Source organism: Talpa europaea, assembly GCF_964194135.1.
Source record: "Talpa europaea genome assembly, chromosome: 2".
NCBI lineage: Eukaryota > Metazoa > Chordata > Mammalia > Eulipotyphla > Talpidae > Talpa > Talpa europaea.
Genome location: NC_140068.1, coordinates 40,604,652 through 40,622,899, shown reverse-complemented (window position 1 = coordinate 40,622,899; position 18,248 = coordinate 40,604,652). Strand labels below are relative to the sequence as shown.

General features: G+C 37.1%; 1 protein-coding gene across 2 annotated transcripts in view; it reads right to left on the bottom strand.

Annotated features, from left to right (window-relative positions):
• Positions 1–18,248, bottom strand: part of LAMA4 (laminin subunit alpha 4) — a gene marked incomplete at its 3' end in the record, with an annotated part of 134,822 nt that overhangs the window by 28,033 nt on the left and 88,541 nt on the right. For both annotated transcript variants that reach the window (XM_084227763.1, XM_084227764.1), the window contains exons 15-25: positions 17,741–17,837; positions 14,069–14,185; positions 13,418–13,597; positions 10,123–10,262; positions 7,308–7,481; positions 6,515–6,660; positions 5,926–6,088; positions 4,942–5,075; positions 4,301–4,472; positions 2,093–2,224; positions 883–1,025 (exon numbers count right to left, since the gene is read on the bottom strand). In XM_084227763.1, coding sequence (XP_084083889.1) covers positions 883–1,025; positions 2,093–2,224; positions 4,301–4,472; positions 4,942–5,075; positions 5,926–6,088; positions 6,515–6,660; positions 7,308–7,481; positions 10,123–10,262; positions 13,418–13,597; positions 14,069–14,185; positions 17,741–17,837 — 1,598 coding nt within the window. The remainder of the gene's footprint in view (positions 1–882; positions 1,026–2,092; positions 2,225–4,300; positions 4,473–4,941; positions 5,076–5,925; positions 6,089–6,514; positions 6,661–7,307; positions 7,482–10,122; positions 10,263–13,417; positions 13,598–14,068; positions 14,186–17,740; positions 17,838–18,248) is intronic.

Here is an 18,248-nt window from a genome sequence, read left to right as displayed (position 1 = left end):
TTGGATATTGAATAAATTAGTCTGAGGTGAGATTTGACCAAGCCACAATGACTTCAATGTATTTTAGATGAACACTGGCCAAACTATATTTTGCTTTGACAAGTTCACCCATGGAGGGCCACACTAACTGACAGGATGGGGTGTATATAATGGCAACCATAGGGTTAAATATCCCATATGGCATGGTTGAAGGAACTGGAGAAGATATTTAGCTTGGCAAGGAAGCTTGATGTTGGAGCCTTATCCTAAACCAATTACAATTTCTGGAGCATGGTCATGGGCAGTGGTATTTGTGAAAGCTCTCTAGGTTATTCTGATGAATAGGTTGAGCCAGATTTGGCTGGAATTGGACTGGAATTTCCTAAAGTTTTCTCTTAGTTTTAAGCCTGACTGATACTATGAATTCATAATATGAATGGATACTCTCATATTATGAATTGAAGCTGAATTTTTGAATGCATGAGAATACCACCTAGATAAATTTAAAATTGTTTGTGCCCTCAGATGCTATCTGAGAGTTCAAATAAGTTTAAATTAAGACTAAAACAATAATAAAGAGCACAATATTGCCTTGTTTTCATATAGTACACATGGCTCTGCCTTTCCTTTTGCTAGTGAGAAATATTGCATCAGAATATGTTCCAAAAGTAATATAATAGTTGAAGAAACTTGTAGAAACTTGAAGAGTAACAAAATAATTGCTGATTTAAGGGGGTCATGAGGACTGGCTGAGAGGGTGCATGAAGGTACATGCCTCTACTTGTGTAGAAGAAGCAAGGGGAAGTGCTTGGCCTTTTATAGATCTCTTTTGGATGTCAAATACTCAGCCCAGTGCATTAGGAATAGCCAGCTACTTCATCTCGACACACATACAGACCTTACCTGGATTGTAAGACTTCTGGGGGAGCCCCTCCTATGTATATGTCTGTAAAGGGTATTTTCATCTTTTCATTGTCCATGCTCTTGACATGCCGTCTATCAACTACCAAAATCATTTTCTTATCATTGTGGTAAATTATTGAGATCTGGGAGAAATAACATGTTGTAAGTCTTGATCACTGTTTAACAATCAGCTTTTTGAAGATGGCTATATATTTTAATTTTTCTAGTTAAGCTGGGCTTCCATGTTGTGCTTGTTGGTTCACAAAATGAGGAGTTGACTTTCCTTTCTTACTCATAGACATGAAAACTCTTGTTTATATAACTAGAAGTTCACTTTTTTTTGGAAAAGGAGTTTCACATGGAGAAGGAGTCAGTCTAAGAAAAATTTTGTGATGAGACCTATTGTATTTGAGGTCTCTTTGAGGGGAATCTGAGAATGAATTATAAGCAGGTGATTTCTGGACCCTAAACTATTACCAGTTGTCATTATTCTTTTATTATAAACTATTTCCCATAAACACTGTGAACTGAACTGAAAAGGGAAAAAATTATGACCTCTTATGCCTTGCAGTTCAGTTTAATTTAAAAGATACTATATTTTTTATGCGTTTTACTGTACATCTGTTTTAAGGTTAAAGTTCTTTTTTTGTGGGCTCTCTTTATAAGGAAACCTATATTAGTATTTTTTAAGTTCTGCACAATGATTTAAAAAGTTTTATATTTACTTACATGTACTCTTTATATACTTAGTAGGACTCAAAGGATAAATTAAAAAGTGGCTGTGTAACTACACTGTCATTTTCAACAAATTGTAGAAGGATTCTATAGGAGTGCCATAATAATTGAGATATTGAGCACTAATGGGAATTTTTTGGTCAATGAAGCAAGTAAAAGGTATCTTTTTTTTTTTTAAAGAGTTATTCATTCATTCAAGACCGGGGTACAGGCCAGATGTGCGGGAGGGCAAGAGAAGTATAAGGCATCTTTAAATGATTTTTTTATTGGAAATGTCAATTGATTTTAAAAATCCATTCTTTAAAAGTAATTGTTGTCCTGTTGTTGGGTGGATGAGGGCCTTGCAGTTGTACTTTAGGTGTGAAGGTATTTAGTTTAATTACTATCCCACCTACCTCATTTGACCCTCTGATTGGATCAATAGCTTTGAGTACAACAAAACCAAACAAACCACCCATATCACAACAATTTGTACCTCATGGTATTTTGCATCATTTATACGAGCTTTCATCAATGTGTCTTCAAGATGGACAGGGCCATTGCTAAATCCAAAGTCATAGAATACATGTAGATAACCATTGCGCATTTCAAGGCTGAAAAACATACTCTGTGGAGAGAAAGAAGTTAAAAGATATGAGAGCCTGCTATTATGAAAGTGCAGATTTAGCTGAATCTGAGAAATAGCACTCTTCTTTTTTACTGAAATTGCTTGACTAAGGAAGTCTCATGAAACTCTTGTTGTGAAATAAAAATCACAACTACTTCCAGCAGTAATTAGGTATTGTAGTCATATAACAAAGTGTTAATATTTATGGACAAATTAAAACTATCTTCTTTTGCTTTTTTTACTTGAATTAATGAAATTTTAATTCATTTAAAATTTCAATTTTAAAGGTCAATTTCATTGATCTTTTGAAATTCTTGAAAACAGAATATTATACATCATGTGAATTCAACTGCTTTTTCTCAGACAACTTTTGAAAAATCATAACACAATTGGTAATTGCATTTTACTGTGAGAGGAAAATGGGTGATATTGAAAAATAGTCCCAAGGAATGTGGAGAAGAAATCCCCAGATTTTGGGCAAATCTGGATATTTAAAAATGAAAGTCATTTCTCTGTTATTTTGAAACAATGGATTTATGCAAATAAATATGAAATTATTATGCACTTGAACCACATGATGTCCAAGAACCAAAGTAATTCTGTAACACTCAAGTAATTTTCTGGCCAGAATTGTCTGCTTCAGAAGATGGTTCATCACAAAATTCAGTGGACTTGAAAAACAAGGTGTTGTGATGAGGTCCCTATTCTATAGGAAGTGCCAGAGTGTGTTTGTATACTGTTGAGAAAGTAGCAAGCGATCTGTTGGGGATAGAAAGAAATTATTCCAACTTCTATTTATATGACTCATTTTAAAACTCTGAAATAGAGGGGAGAAAAACTAACCTTTAATGTTTAATGCATGAATTGACTCTGGGCCTTAATTTTGTCCTTTAGATAGATTTTCATAGGGTTCACATGGTATGTGAATTCCACACTTGAAGGGCTGGTGATGGCCCCTCACTCATTTCTGTGATCTCAGCCTGTTGCAATGTATTGCAGGTTATGTGTACCTGGTCATGTGGATATATGAGTGAGGTGAATTAGATTACTAATTTTTCAATGATTTTCTATTGAGAAAATATTTTGAGCCACCTCAATATTTACAGATAACTTTCTACAAATTCCTAAAAATTCTGTGAAGGATAAAGATAACTACATATTTTTCTTTACAAGATAAATTATTTTAAATTTATTGACCTTTATTTGTGATGATGAATATATCTTAATAGTATGAAACCCACTAGTTATTAAAAAAATATACTTGATCTGTCACTTCAAGGCTAAGGTATTATTATTGTATAATGAATGAGAGAGTAACTCTTTTTTTCAAGAAAGTTGTACTCAGGAGAGATGTTTCCTAAAAATGGCAGGAAGTTTTTTATTGTCTTTACAAAATTTGTGTTTTATTCCTAGTTTTAAATATTATATCCATATGTAGAATGTACTTATCATTTATGAGTATGTGTGTGTGTGTGTATATATATATATATATATATATATATATTTAAAGATCATTTATGCATAAAAGAACTGGGTTGTAGACCACAGGTATGGGGGGTGAAAGAATTCACCAAAGAGAGTGGGAGCAGAACAGGTAGAGCTATTGAATTACACTGCTGAGGGGAGCAGAGGGAAAGACAGGAGAGGTCTGCTGCACCATGTGGGTTGCTCTCTGGCCTGCCGGGGATTGAACTTGTGCTGCAGTGGCTGGCGATAGCTTGATAGCACTGTCTTTATCCTCTGCACCACCAAGGAGGTGGCGTGTAAACTTATTTTTTTACTGTCAGTGCTAAATTTTGGCAGACATACTGCAGATCTTGGTCTTGATTTTCCTCAAAATTCCTTTAGTTTATTAAAGGACATATATCATGTACATCCAAAAATACATTTGAGGACTGCTTATATTTACTGCTGACCTCACTTTCCTAAAGGGAAAATAAAATCTAATTTTGTTTCCTAAACTGAAAAAATCAGCCTGATGTCATGACACACTCAAAGGGGGAAGATACCTGGAAACATGTATAGCAGAAAGCACAAGAAATAAAGGAGAAAATGGAAGCCTTTTATTTTACTCACTCCATTGACCATCAGGAGCACAAGGCCATTGTCAGCTGGTGTTCGAACTTCTATGTCAAAGCGCGTCACCTGACCATATTTCCCTCTCCTTGTGATATCTCTCACCACAGCATAACTGGAACCATCGAAGAAGTAGCTGGCAGCCCGACTCTGAGTGAAGGCCAGTTTATCTCTGAAATGAAAACCCAGGGATCTGTTACAGTTTCTATTATGCTTTTCAAGTGAGGCTCTTTCAACATTCTCAAGGTATCTTCCATCCACCTTACAATAAGAAGTCCTGATGACTGCAGGGGAGATGTAAGACATAACTCACACATACAGGTACATTAAATGAATTGTTTTTAATGGATTTCCTCTATGCTTTCTATGCTAACACAATAGAAATGTGAAATGGAACCCCTGTTGCTGGAATCCTAAATCAAAGCTGTAAACAAGTTTCTTTTTTTTTAACACTTTTAATACATGCACATGTTCTGTATGGTAGAGAAGAATTAATGAATGCTTTGTGACTTGACATTAATGCACTTTCAAAGGTGGTATTCTCAAAGAGAAGCGTGAGATCCCACATACTGACCCACAGCTGTTTCTTCTGCTGCTCTTTCATGCCTATTGAAGTCTTTAGTTCTTTAACATTTCCTTACCTTGCACAGGGCACTGACTTGGAGGGATCCATATTATAGATGTGCTTGAAGTTGTACAAGCTGATCACATGGTTATTTAAAGTGGCCAATTCCAGGCAGCCAACGAAGCCAGGCAGGTCTAAGCTGCCAGGGAGCTGTGTAACAGATAAGGTAAAGTCAATTGAGCGTGATCACATATCATCCAGATGGTCCAGAATAGGCAATGACAAATAACAGTTCAAGAGACCTACTCAGTGATATCTCTCTGAACTTGGGTTTGTGTCTAGTCTATGCCAAATCCATTTAAACAATGTTTTCTCAGTCATGCATATTTAAGCAGAGCAGTGGAATTTACCGAGCATATATACTCTGTGCTTGTCACACCCTGGACAATGAATGCATGACCAAAATCAATCCTTATACCAGCTCTGTTAGATGTGCATTCCTGTTCTTATATAAAGAAAGGGGAAGTAATTCTGAGAGTACAATAATATGCTTACACCTGGTAAGTGATAGCCCTGGAAGTGAAATCCTACATCAACTCATCACTTTCTTGGGGTTTTCTTTATCTTCCCTTCATCAGATCATGTCATACTCCCCCTTAGGTCTCACTTCTCCCCATCCTAGGTATTATTTCATCCCTAAATTCTCTAAGATAACTGAGTTTTTGAAACTGCCACCTGCAAAACTAAACATTAGATATAAACCCACAATGTTACCTTGTTTAGGATAAGGGTAATATTAATTACATAGGAGATATCAGAATGAAATGAACTGATATTCTGGTGTTAGCTACAGCTTGAAAGCATTTGACACTATGAAAATATAAGTATTAGAGACCAGATTTATAGAACCTGATTCAGAATTCTACGACCAAGTAAGCTAAGCTTTTCCTTAAAATGGCAAGGTTTCTGTTCTCCCCTTGATATCATTGTAGGTTTTATGAATTTTGAAAAATAATCATTGCAGATTTGTAATAATTCATAATATAGCGGGATAGCTTACCTTAAAGTTTGAAGGTACCCCACCAACATAAAACACAGTGTCCTCAGGGTCTAGGTCCAGTAAGGAGTCATCTCCTGAAAACTTCCCCTTTTTAATAAACTTCTCCTCTGCAGTGCTACTTAGACTTGGGACTGTTAAAAACACTTTTCCATGTTTTCCTACCCTGTTGAGATAAATAATTTTCTCCCTTAGCCAGAAAATATTTTTTAATGCCAAAATATTAGTTTTTTCTATTTACATATTGGCGGCGATTTGATATTTTCACATTCACAAACATAGAGTACCAACAATCAAGAGATGTGAGAAAAAGGACATTCCATCTTGAAATTAATTCTTGGGTTGGCCAGATAAAAAGACCAAACAAATATATAAATAATACTATCTAATCTTTTTTTTCACTAAAGTTTGGGAAGGGATGCAGGAATAATGGAAGAAAGATGATTTAGAATAAAGGGAAGAAACTACTACTCACAACAACATCCACAGGAAGAGTGTGCATGTGTGTGTGTGTGTGTGTATGTGTGTGAGTACATTCAACAGATTTCTTATGAAATATGCTTAAAAGCCCTTTGTCACCGGTTTACTTTACCTTTCAATCTTGACAATGCTGAAGTAAGCAGGCCAGGAACTGACAGGCTTGGAGTCCAGGGGGATCTCTACATCCTTTGTTCCCAAATTATAAATGTATACCAGGTTGTCATTTTTGATTGCAAGACCCACATATTCTTTTTTGGCCTGAAATGTTAAGAAATCACTGAAATAAAATCCTTAGAAATGAATATCATCTTTATTTTCATTTCTTTAAAGGATAAGCCTGCAATCAAATGCTTGGCTGTCTACTAGGTATATCTGGTCTGAATTATTACCAGAAGCTCCAATTAAACTGGGCAGCACTTTTTCCTTTCCAGCTTCCTGGTCAGTGTTACAGTATTCTGGTCTCTGTGCTGGTTCCAAGTACATTGTGAATAGAAAGCAAGCAACTGCAGGCTTGTGGACACTTGCTGCATCTAGAAATGGGCTTACTTTGTTGGCTAGCCCAGGAATGTAAAGCAGCTTGACAAACATGTGCTATGAATCTTTAAGCAGGTGTCAGCATCAAACATAATAGGTCTCTGTTATTCCAAAGGTATTTGAAATGTTACATCCAGACTCCTTGAGGTGAGCTGTGTGATGCTGATAAGAAGCAGCCCCAGATCTATCTCGCATATAGAATGACCTTTCTTAAATCACTACTTTTGTCTTGACATTAAAATGATTTATAACTTCAGGTTCCAGAATGTGAATTTTCTTTGTTTGTATAGATAGTTTTGTTTTAAGGCAAGAGAAAAATACTTATCTTTTCTTTCAATATTATTCCATCTTTTAAAACCTCAAGCTCTTACATTTTTGCTTCCGAGGTACAGGATAAACTGATCTGCAATCCCAGTCAGTTCTGACTGCTTCACAGGAGGTTTCATGTACAGGCTCAGGGATGTGAAGGTCTTTAAGTCATCCAGACTGGTTCTGGGGTGCACTTCGACTGCTGACTGGCCATCAAACATCATGGAGACTTGGATCTGGAGTTGCAAAATTATTCCATCAAAAATACTATGCGGACAGGCGCAAGGCACTTTCCCATCAATCTCAATGGACTTTCCTCATTTCTTAGAGGGGTTTCTGAGTTCTACTCTCCTTCACACCCTTATTTATTTACTTATATACTCAGATTGTTAGAGAAAGGATGTAAGGCAGACGAAAATGCAATAGTTTGGATTTAAAATAGAGTTAAAAAAAAGAGTGATGGGCCTCCCCTGGTGGCGCAGTGGTTGAGCGCTGGGCTGCGAAGCTATCCACAGCCTCTGCAGAGCCAGTTTGATCCCCGGCCACTGGTGAGGGTCCCACATGGCACGACAGACCTCTCCTGCTGTGCCTGCTGCTCCCCTCAGCAGTGTATTTCATCAGTCTGCCTGTTCTGTTCTCTGGTGAATTCTCTTACCCTCCTGCACTTCTGACTGTACCCCGGTTCTTGTATAAATAAATAAATAAATCTTAAAAAAAAAAAAAAGAAGAGTGACAAAGTAGATTAAGAATGAGAAGTCCACAATGAACTACATACTTGTTTGGAGTGAACTAAATATCTTAAAGGGATACCTAGTCAATTATACAATTCACAAAGTCCATGAAGTTAACAAGTAATTCACAAAAGAAGTATAACTAATCTTGGGTACTAGTATAGGCAGGACTTTCTCTCCAAGGTCTTCAAAAGAGGAGCCTGGTATCAGGCTGTCAGCAACATTCTGACTGTGTTGGGAGGGGCCTAGAAGCACCTTTCAAGTCTGAACTGGGATCTTGAAATTTGAGTCTTCCACTTAGTAACAAGTTACTTAAAATTTAGTTTCCTCATTTGTAAAACTAAGCCAATAAATTTCTTGTGAGAAAGATGATAACGATAAAGTGCTGTCTAATGCCTGACTTTATCATTATAATTACAATGATGAGTTCATTTAGATGTTTTTTACAATGCTTCTCAGGAAGACATCATAACAAAGCACAACTCAGTAAACTCATTTCTAAGAAGCCCTGTGTGATATACTGAGCTGGATGCATAGTGGGTTTTGGAGCATTCAGAAGTAGATGAACTATGTATATTGATGCCATGTGTGTAAATATTTGTGATAAATTAAATGCATTGATATCAATTAATTAACATTGATGATCAGTGAGCTCAAGATTAGGTTCCCAAATGTCTGGAGTGTGAATGTCCTATGCTGCCTGTTGAGTCAAGATCAATACATCCTAATAAACAATGGAACAATGTTTGGGACAGAAGTCTTTTTGTAAAAAATGAGAATCTGAGAAGGATGTATATCAGCACAGAAAGCACCTCATTTTGGGGAACTAAGTATGCTTCCCCAAAAGAGAGCCAGGAGTCTCTTTAGAAAAAGGTTTTAGCAGATAATGCACCAAAAATTCTGCTTCAATTAAGTAAAATTATAAGAAAGCACTCACAGAAACCTAGCTTTGAGGATCGTTATATTTTTATGATAAACCTTTTTTGAAATGTGCTCTAAGGGGCCTCCCCTGGTGGTGCAGCGGTTGAGCGCTGGGCTGTGAAGCTGCCTGCAGCCTCTGTAGCGCCGGTTCAACCTCCGGCAGCTGGCGAGGGTCCCAAGTGACACGAAGACCTCTCCTGCCACGCCCGCTGCTCCCCTCAGCAGTGTATTTCATCAGTCTGCCTGTTCTGCTCCCTGCTCTGGCTCTGGTGAGTTCTCTTACCCTCCTGTACTTCTGACTGTAGCCAGTGCTTGTATAAATAAATAAATAAATAAATAAATCTTTAAAAAAAAAATGTGCTCTAAGGTATCTAAAAAGGGTAAATATCTAAAAAAAAATTGTAGTTTGGTACAGGCATCATAATACATTTGAAATTTGGGTATGTTTAACAAGAACAACATCCTCCTTACCAAATAATTGATTTCTCATTCTTATTTCTGTCACTAATTTGGGCCAATAGTGTGTTCCAGCCAATTCTCAATTGAGAAAATAAAACCATATGATTTGGCTGTTAAAAAATGATTCCTAGGCCTCCCCTGGTGGTGCAGGTGGTTGAATGCAGTGCTATGAAGCTGTCTGCAGCCTCTGTAGCGCGGGTTCGATCCCCGCCAGCCGGCGAGAATCCCACATGTTGCGGCAGACCTTAGCTGGTATGTAGTTCTTCAGCTAAGTCTGTGGAGCAAATAAAAACTTCAAGTCATCTATGTTATACCAAGTAATTCATCAGAGAGATAGAAGTGCAAGATTATTAGATAGTAATCACATCGAAATAGCTGTTAAGGTCATTACTACTAGTATTACTAGTGCTACTACTATTACTACTAATGATGGAGTCTTTAATTGGGATTAGCTTTACTTGATTTCTTTTGCTCTATGAGCTTTGTTGACTAAGTCTCTGCTTCTTAATCTTGACTATAGATTTGACTCACTGGGGAGCTTTAAAAAAACCACAGATGCTGAGGTTTTTCTGCAGAGAGCCTGATGTTTATTTTGAGGTTGGTTTCCTTTCAAAAACTCCTCATATGATCCTAATGAATATATGGACTGAGAACCACTGAGTAGTGTAATGCAGTGGAAAGGTTCCAGGCTCTGGAAGCTGCCTGAGAAATTGGAACTCAGCCTCTTGTTCTCATTAGCACTGAGTGATGACTCTTCTGCGGTTACCTTGCTGGCGACACTTCTGGTCTGAGCAATGAGTTCTCGGATCCTCCGGATGCTGGCAGAAACATTGCTTGCAGGCCGCTTCTGCTCGACTGTACGAAGCTGGTCCAGGAGCTGAGGGACAACTTCTGACAGATTTCTTACTGCAGTTAATAAAAATTTATCACTGTAGGGTAAGGAAAAATGTCAGGCTTTTCTGCCCTCCCACCATCAGGATAGATGATGGAACCCTGCGGTCCTGAATGCATGCCTGATGGCAGGCACCTGGAATAGGGTGTGGGCATAGGTAGATGGGATTCACCTGGGCTGAGACTGGGCTTTTAAGGGCGGTGTCACAGGGACGCCAGCAGAAGCCAAAGCCGAGAGAAGGCCAGAGAGCCCATAGAGTGAAGACCTGCTGGGGGCTGGGAGGCCTGCCAGCCCCTCAGCCTCCCAGCACCCTTGCCTGCTGTGTACCAGGTAAATCCCAATAAAAGACCTGCAAAAACCACTGAGGGCTCCAAGGACTCCTCCTTTACCCGGTCTGCTGGATATTAGAAAACCTGCACCGTGTCCATTCCTGCCCCTACAATCACTTGTGTCAATAGCACAATATTAATATATTTTAGGAATCAGATGAAGGGGCAACAAATATATGGTTACTTTTGGTAGAAGTATAAGAAGTGATTTTTAATCCTGCAAAATTATGCCCAAAGCATAATCAATTCCTATGTTGTGGGTTTATAATACATACTGGCCTATAAACTGTATTTAGAGGGGCCTCCCCAGTGGCGCAGTGGTTGAGCGCTGAGTTGCGAAGCTGCCCACAGCCTCTGCAGTGCCAGCTCGATCCCTGGCCACTGAGTGAGGGTCCCACATGGCGCGCAGACCTCCCCTGCCGTGCCCTCTGCTCCCCTCAGCAGTGTACCTCGTCAGTCTGTCTGTTCTGCTCCCTGCTCTGGCTCTGGTGAATTCTCTCACCCTCCTGCACTTCTGACTGTACCCAATACTTATATAAATAAATAAATCTTTTAAAAAAAACAAAACTGTATTTAGAGCAAGCGGACTTTTAATATACATTTCTAAAGGGCAGGGTCCATGACAGATGTCTCTTTTACCATACAGCAAATGGTGCTTTTTGAGTTTTGAATGTAACTGAAATAGCAGCTCAAAAGAATGTAGTGCAAAAGGAGGTAGAAAGAGCACAAATCATAAAACTACAGCTTGCTGAGAGAAACCCAAAGCACAGAGAAGGGCATAAATCTCTCTGAAATTTGAATGACTGGGTGGTTCCCTGACCATCAGTATAAGTTTCACTAGGGACTGTATTAGAAAGACAAATTCTCTCACCCTGTCCCAAATCTATTGATTCAGAAACTCTGGGGGTGGGGTTGGGCTTGGGGTTAGGAGTGGGGCTGCTGGACCCAATGGTTTGAGAACTGCAGCACCAGAGAATTAATATGTTCTGGGTGTTTCTTCCTACTAAGGGCAGGGCCTCACTAAGTATCAGCAGCTGGGCAAGAGCAAGCCTCTAATTGGAGTCCCCTGAACTCATTCAAGGACTACGTCAGTGAGTCAAGGAACCATCTTTTATCTCTACTTAGGGGATGAGGTGGAATGGAATTAAATAGGATAATAGCAACTATCGGTTTATTTTATTGATTAGTATTGCTATATAAGCAAAAATTCATTGTTGGGATTACAGACTGCAAAAGCCATTTTATAATGTAATAGTCTTTAAATATATAGTAAATTTTACTTATATAAAATAAAGCATATTTAAAGCATCATATAAATTTTGACTATGGAAATGTATAGAAACCAGCATACTTTATCCTTAATTCTCTTAGCAAAAGGGAAACATCTTATATTTAAGTCTTTACAAGTCTTATATTTTGGTATGTTTTTTAATTTATTTTGTTATGAACCACAAAATGTCATTGAGGAAAACATAGTAGTCTGAAGTTATTTTAGTTGGTGTGACTTTTGGATGCTTATTGGAATCACTGGAATAAAAATCACTGGGGAATAAAGAAGGAAAATAAATAAGCTAGATTTAATAAATATTCATATAACCCAGATTAAATAAATATTCATGAGGCAATATCTTTATAAATGAAAATATTGGATGTCATATAGGCAAATCTTTTATAAATCAAATTTAAAATCAATTGAGAAGTTCATTAATTGAGAGGTAAGGACATCTCTTAAAATTGAGATGTAAGGATACTTAAAATTTTTACAAATATAAAAGACATATCTTTGTGTTATGGGAATGGATATTTATGATTCTGGATAAAATTTCTAGTAATAGACAAATAACAGAGAGATTCATAAAGCCATTTCTTAACTCAGATGGAAGAGAAGGCAATATGGTCTCCAAAGTCATGCAGAGAACTGAAAATTCTAGTTATGACTGAGACATTGATATTTAAGATGAAGAAATTGAAGAAAAACACGAAACTGTAAAAAGGAAATTTCTCAAAAAATATGTAATTTTAACGTACATGCGTAACTAAATAAATTAGTTAGGCATTAAAATATTGCGTTGCTATAAATCTGTATATTCAAGTTGGTCAACACCATTTTTTTTTTTTTAAATTTTCTAGAGGCATGTCTTATTTATTTATTTATTATTTGTCTGTTTGTTTGGTTTATACATGCACTGGGTACAGTCAGAAGCGCGGAGGGCGAGAGAATTCACCAGAGCCAGAGTGGGGAGCAGAGCAGGCAGAAGGACCGAAGTACACTGCTGAGGGGAATAGCGGGCGGCAGGAGAGGTCTGCACACCATGTGGGACCCTCCTCTGGTGGCCGGGGAGCAGCCGGGATCGAACCAGCGCCGCAGAGGCCGCGGGCAGCTTCGCAACCCAGCACTCAACCGCTGCGCCACCGGGGAGGCCCAGTCAACACCATTTTTAATGGGAAGCTTGAGTTTACTTTGGCCATAGTTAGTACTTGTTGGTAATAACTTGGGTGAAAACAATGCTATGTAGTCAAAACAATGCCATTAAGTATTTTTTTCCCTAAACACAAATCAATATTTTGTTAAGATTATTGAATCTTAGATGTGAATGAGCTTCTTTCAAGGATCAGTCTTACATTGATAAAAACATGTTTTTCCATTACTTCACACAGAAATAAATGACTTTACCAATACAGTTGAACTGAGCAAAAGATTTTCTCCTTTTCTAAGTTAATGTTTGCAATAGTCCAAACTAAAACCCAAAAGAAGAAAGTTGCTTTTTAATAAAAATAATGTGCATCGTTTAATGGCTAATTCCTCAACTGGATGCAAACTGCAACATCCTTAGGCATACCTGCATCTCTGGCAGAGTCCACAGCGGTGTTGTAAGCAGAGGAGTCAAAGCTTTGAAGGTTCTGTGACCAGCTGGTTAGATTGCTGGTGAGCGGGTCGGTGATACTTTGGACTTGCTGTGTGGTCTTGTTAGCTTCCTCCAGGGTCAGCTTGGCCTGGCCCAGGCGCTGCTGAGCATCACCTTCACACAGAACACAAGGCTAGTCACTTTGCAGAGGAGGAGGACATTTGCTGGGGACATTGACATCTATTTAATCACTGGGATGAGACAAACTTCAAATTTTGGGCTTTTAAGCTAAACTAAAACTTTTAAATATGTTGATTTGGTATAAGGCACAAGAGTATTGTAGGAAGTATCAATAAGTGAACTTGACTCTAGTCTCATTAAAATTCTTTTCAAATTAAAAGTAAATTTAACCATAATGCAATCTCACTTCACATTGGTTATTATGAAAAAGTCAAAAAACAATAAGCATTGGCGAGGATTTTTTGGTATTTACAGTTTCTTTGGTCATCAAAAAATACTTATTTAAAAAAGGTTGATAAGGAATCACCTACTACTTCCTCAAAGGTTTATTTCCACCACTGCCCTCCATTCCAAAGTTTCATTTTAATAAACAGATGAGTTTTTAGTTCTGTCTGTGATGCTTACCTCTCTCTGCTGCTTGTAACCTCTTGACGGCATCACTTAATCTGTTTTTAAGGGTGCTCTTCCTTGCTAGCGCCCCACCCACACGCCTGGTGGTGTCAGCTACTGCCTCTTCATTGCCTGCAGAGGAGCGGTCAAAACATGGGACCAAGATGCAGGGAAAACGTGTCCACAAGGAAAATTCTTATTGGGCCATGGAGTTATCTGCAATAGTATTCTGAGTCTGATCTGAACATAGAACACTAATTCTGAAAAGTGGCCTTTCAATTATGAGGTATAGAACGGCAGGAAACTGGTAACAGTTTGGGGAGGGATTTAGGATGCCATAAATTTACTCATAAAAGCTATAGAATTAATGGCTAATTTCTTTGATTAGAAAATGAAGTGCTGCTGTGACAAATGACACCTAGGAACACCATTTACAAAAAGCTGAAAAGATTGATCTCTATTTGTGGCAATGACTGTTTATATAAGAATAAATCCATTTTTCTGAACTGTTAATAAAATTTTAGTCACTAAAACACACATTATAAGCACACAGCTTGATGAATTTTCACAAATTACTGCATAATATGTAAAGAAAAACATTATTAACACTTTCATGGCTCTCTGCGTTCTCTAAGATTATCCAGAGAGGACCACTACTCTGAATTCTATCTCCATCTGTTAGTAGTATCTATTTTTAAACTTTATTCAAAAGAAATGATCAGTATTATAAATTTTAAATTTCATTTATATCTGTCTTGATTTCTGTAGATTTGTAACTCTTGATATAAATTGAAGTCTTCCAGCTTTATTTTTTTTTAAAGATTTATTTTTATTTACTGATGCATACAAAAACTGGGGTATAGGCCAGGTGTAGGGGGTGAGAGGATTCGCCAGAGACAGAGTGGGGAGTAGAACAGGCAGATCTACTGAAATACACTGCTGAGGGGAGCAGCAGGCGAGACAGGAGAGGTCTGCTGTGCCATGTGGGTTAGATCCCTGGCAGGGGATCCAACTCATGCTGATGCTGCAGTGGCTGGTGATAGCTTGATAGGGTTGAGACTTTAACCCCTGTGCCACCATGGAGGGCCTCCAGCTTTATTTTTATCCTTCAAGATTGTGCTGACTATGCTTCCCTGCCCCCTATTTACATAACATTTCTAGAACCATCCTGTATATTTACATAGAGTTCTGACACTTCAATTGATACCACACTGAGTCTAAAGATAAATTTGGGAAAATGATCATTTTTATAAATTTGTGTCTTCTACTTAATGTAGTTTTAATTTATTCTTCTTTAGAACTAAAATTTCAGTTTGATCTTTATTTAGATGATATTTAATTTCTTTTAGTTATGTATTATAACTTCATGTGTAGAGATCTTAGCATTGTTCATCAGATTTTATTTCAAGTTTTTTTATGTAGCTGCAAATGGTATTATTTTTAAAAGTTAATTTCTAATTGTTGTGCATAGCCTAAAACTGAATTTTTATGTATTTGGAAACTTTGCTCAAAATAGGAGAAAGAAAATCCATTTTAGGTTGGATGTTTATAAGAATAGTTTAATAAAAATGTGTCCAATTTGGAAATTATGATCTGACATTAACATTTTTCACTTTACAAGTTAAATCAGTGGCAGATTCCTTTAAACAAGAGCTTCCTGACTTTATTTTAGATTGTTAACTATTTGATATAAATAATGAAGACAAGTCAAGCATGGTAAAAAAGGTTACTGGTAATAGAAAGTTATTTGGAAATGAATTAATAGTAATATGAAATTTCATTACAACTGAGTTCAATTAACAGTAATCTGAAATTATAATGTAGTCCAGTAGATGAATATGATTCAAATTGAAAATCTGAATTCATGCCACAAGCATGTGCATGAATAAGGTCAATCAAGTCCCGAGTCACACAGTCCTTACACCCTGCAGGTATCCCTTTTGTTGATAAATATATGAAGGAATTTAACTGAACCAGATCATGAAATAAGTGATCAGATACGCAAAGTGTTCAGAGATTTATCTGCACATAAAATGTGAGACTTCGGGGTCCTCCCTGGTCACGCAGCGGTTGAGCGCTGGTTGAGAAGCTGCCTGCAGCCTCTGCAGCGCCGGTGCGATCCCCAGCTGCTCCCCAGCCACCGGAGGAGGGTCCCACATGGTGCACAGACCTCTCCTGCCACATGCTGCTCCCCTCAGCAGGATACTTCGGTCCTTCTGCCTGCTCTGCTCCCCGCTCTGGCTCTGGTGAATTCTCTCACCCTCCCGCGCTTCTGACTGTACCCAGTGCTTATATAAATAAATAAATAATCTTAAAAAAAAAAAAGTGAGACTTCGAAGAGCTTTCATTAGAAAGAAAGAAAAGAATTGAAAAGTCACTTGACTATTCTGAATAGAAAAGTCACTTTCATGAGGCTTAATAACTTTATAATGACAAGACTGAGAAAACACATTACAAATGATCAAGTAGAAAAAAATATATGTCACCATGTCATGAAGACCCACATATTCTGGTCTTCATATCACAAGAAACAAAAGCAATATACAAATATGGCAGCACTTATTTTAAAATATTTTCTATTAGTATGCCAATTCTTTATCACTAATTTCCTATTTCTTTTCTAAAGACTGTTGAAATTAGACTAATACAATAAACTGATTAGACATAAATTGATTAGAATAGAGAATCTAAATAACATTTTTTATTGCCTTTGTTTATCCAGAAAATATAAAACAGAGTTGATTTATGTTAATTATTTAAATATCCTGCATCTGGAAAACAAAATGCATTTCTTCTCTATATAGTAACACTTAAAAGAAGATGCATGGTTAGATTTGCAATTAAATGCTTTTATGAAATTACATGAAATTTTTAGTATCCAATTTGATCTTTGCCTTTAGGGAAAAGTTAGAACCTAGATAATGGATTTGAGATCTCATTAGTCAATACCTGAATATCTTTAAGAATGAGATATCAGCTCAGCAATAAGCAATGTTGGTTGAAATTCTTAGTTAATTCAATTGTTTTTAATAATAATTCATAAGATTCAAAATTGACTAAAATGATTTTATTTTCTTTCATCCTCACTCTAGGACGGAGCTTGCTTTAGGAGGAGCAAAAACTGGCTTTTGGAAAGGTTTCTTTCCATATGGTCATTAGATTTGCCCTGATTACCATAAATAATGTATAACACTAGCCACAAGAAAGTGCATATAACCAGAAGGTTCTGTGTTATTATGACCTCCTGATTCTCACAGAGAGGATCCATCCCTTCAAGGTAAAAATTTAAAGAGACTTCTGAATTTTGCAAGAAAGATTTAATTATATGTATTATAGTTTTAGTATTTAATGTATTTTATAGCATTATCATCTTAAAAATTGGTATTTATGGGAAATTACTAGGAATTTGTCAATTTAATTCACAAGACTATTCATCATATCTTGAATAAATATGTGTCTCCACACTATTTCAGTACTTGAAAATTTTTTTAAATCACACTTTACTTAAACATATCCAATTGTTGCTTTTTTAAATATCCTGACTCTGAACAGAAACTATTAACATTATTCAATTGAAATATCATTTATTCCTTAATCCTAAAATTGAATCCTATGTACATGCAGAAGTACTGTGTGAAAGGAAGTAGCTATAAATGAGAAGGAAGGTAGGAAAGTGAGGATACTTACTAGAATCTGCCCTTGCTTGCAGTTCTCTGGCTTGACGGAGGAGGTTCTCGCTTTCATCTTTGTGGTAAATGATTTGAGTATCAATCCCACTCACAGCCTACAGAGGAATTGGGTGCAAAGAGAGTAAGATTAACAGCAGAAGAAATCATCTTTTTTTTTACGACTTCTGGATTTAAATGACTTAGTTTATCTGTTAAACACCAGAGCAAAATTCATACAGCAGCATTTTCATATCTCAACATCAAGGCCAAATGTGAACATGGGAGAATAATGTCCTTGGCATTTTCAAGATTAATGCTTTTTCTGAGGAAAAGTCAGTGAGCTTAAAACAATGCTGGCCAGGGACTCACAATAGTACTTGGCATGTAGAAGCCCTTCAATAAATAATTTGGGGGTTGAAAAAATTTGAGTAAATGCATAAAGTATCTTGTCTATCAGCAGGAAGTAGTTTTACTATGTATTAGTCAGGGGCTTTTGGCTTTTGAAAGCTGTCAAAGGACTTGGCATT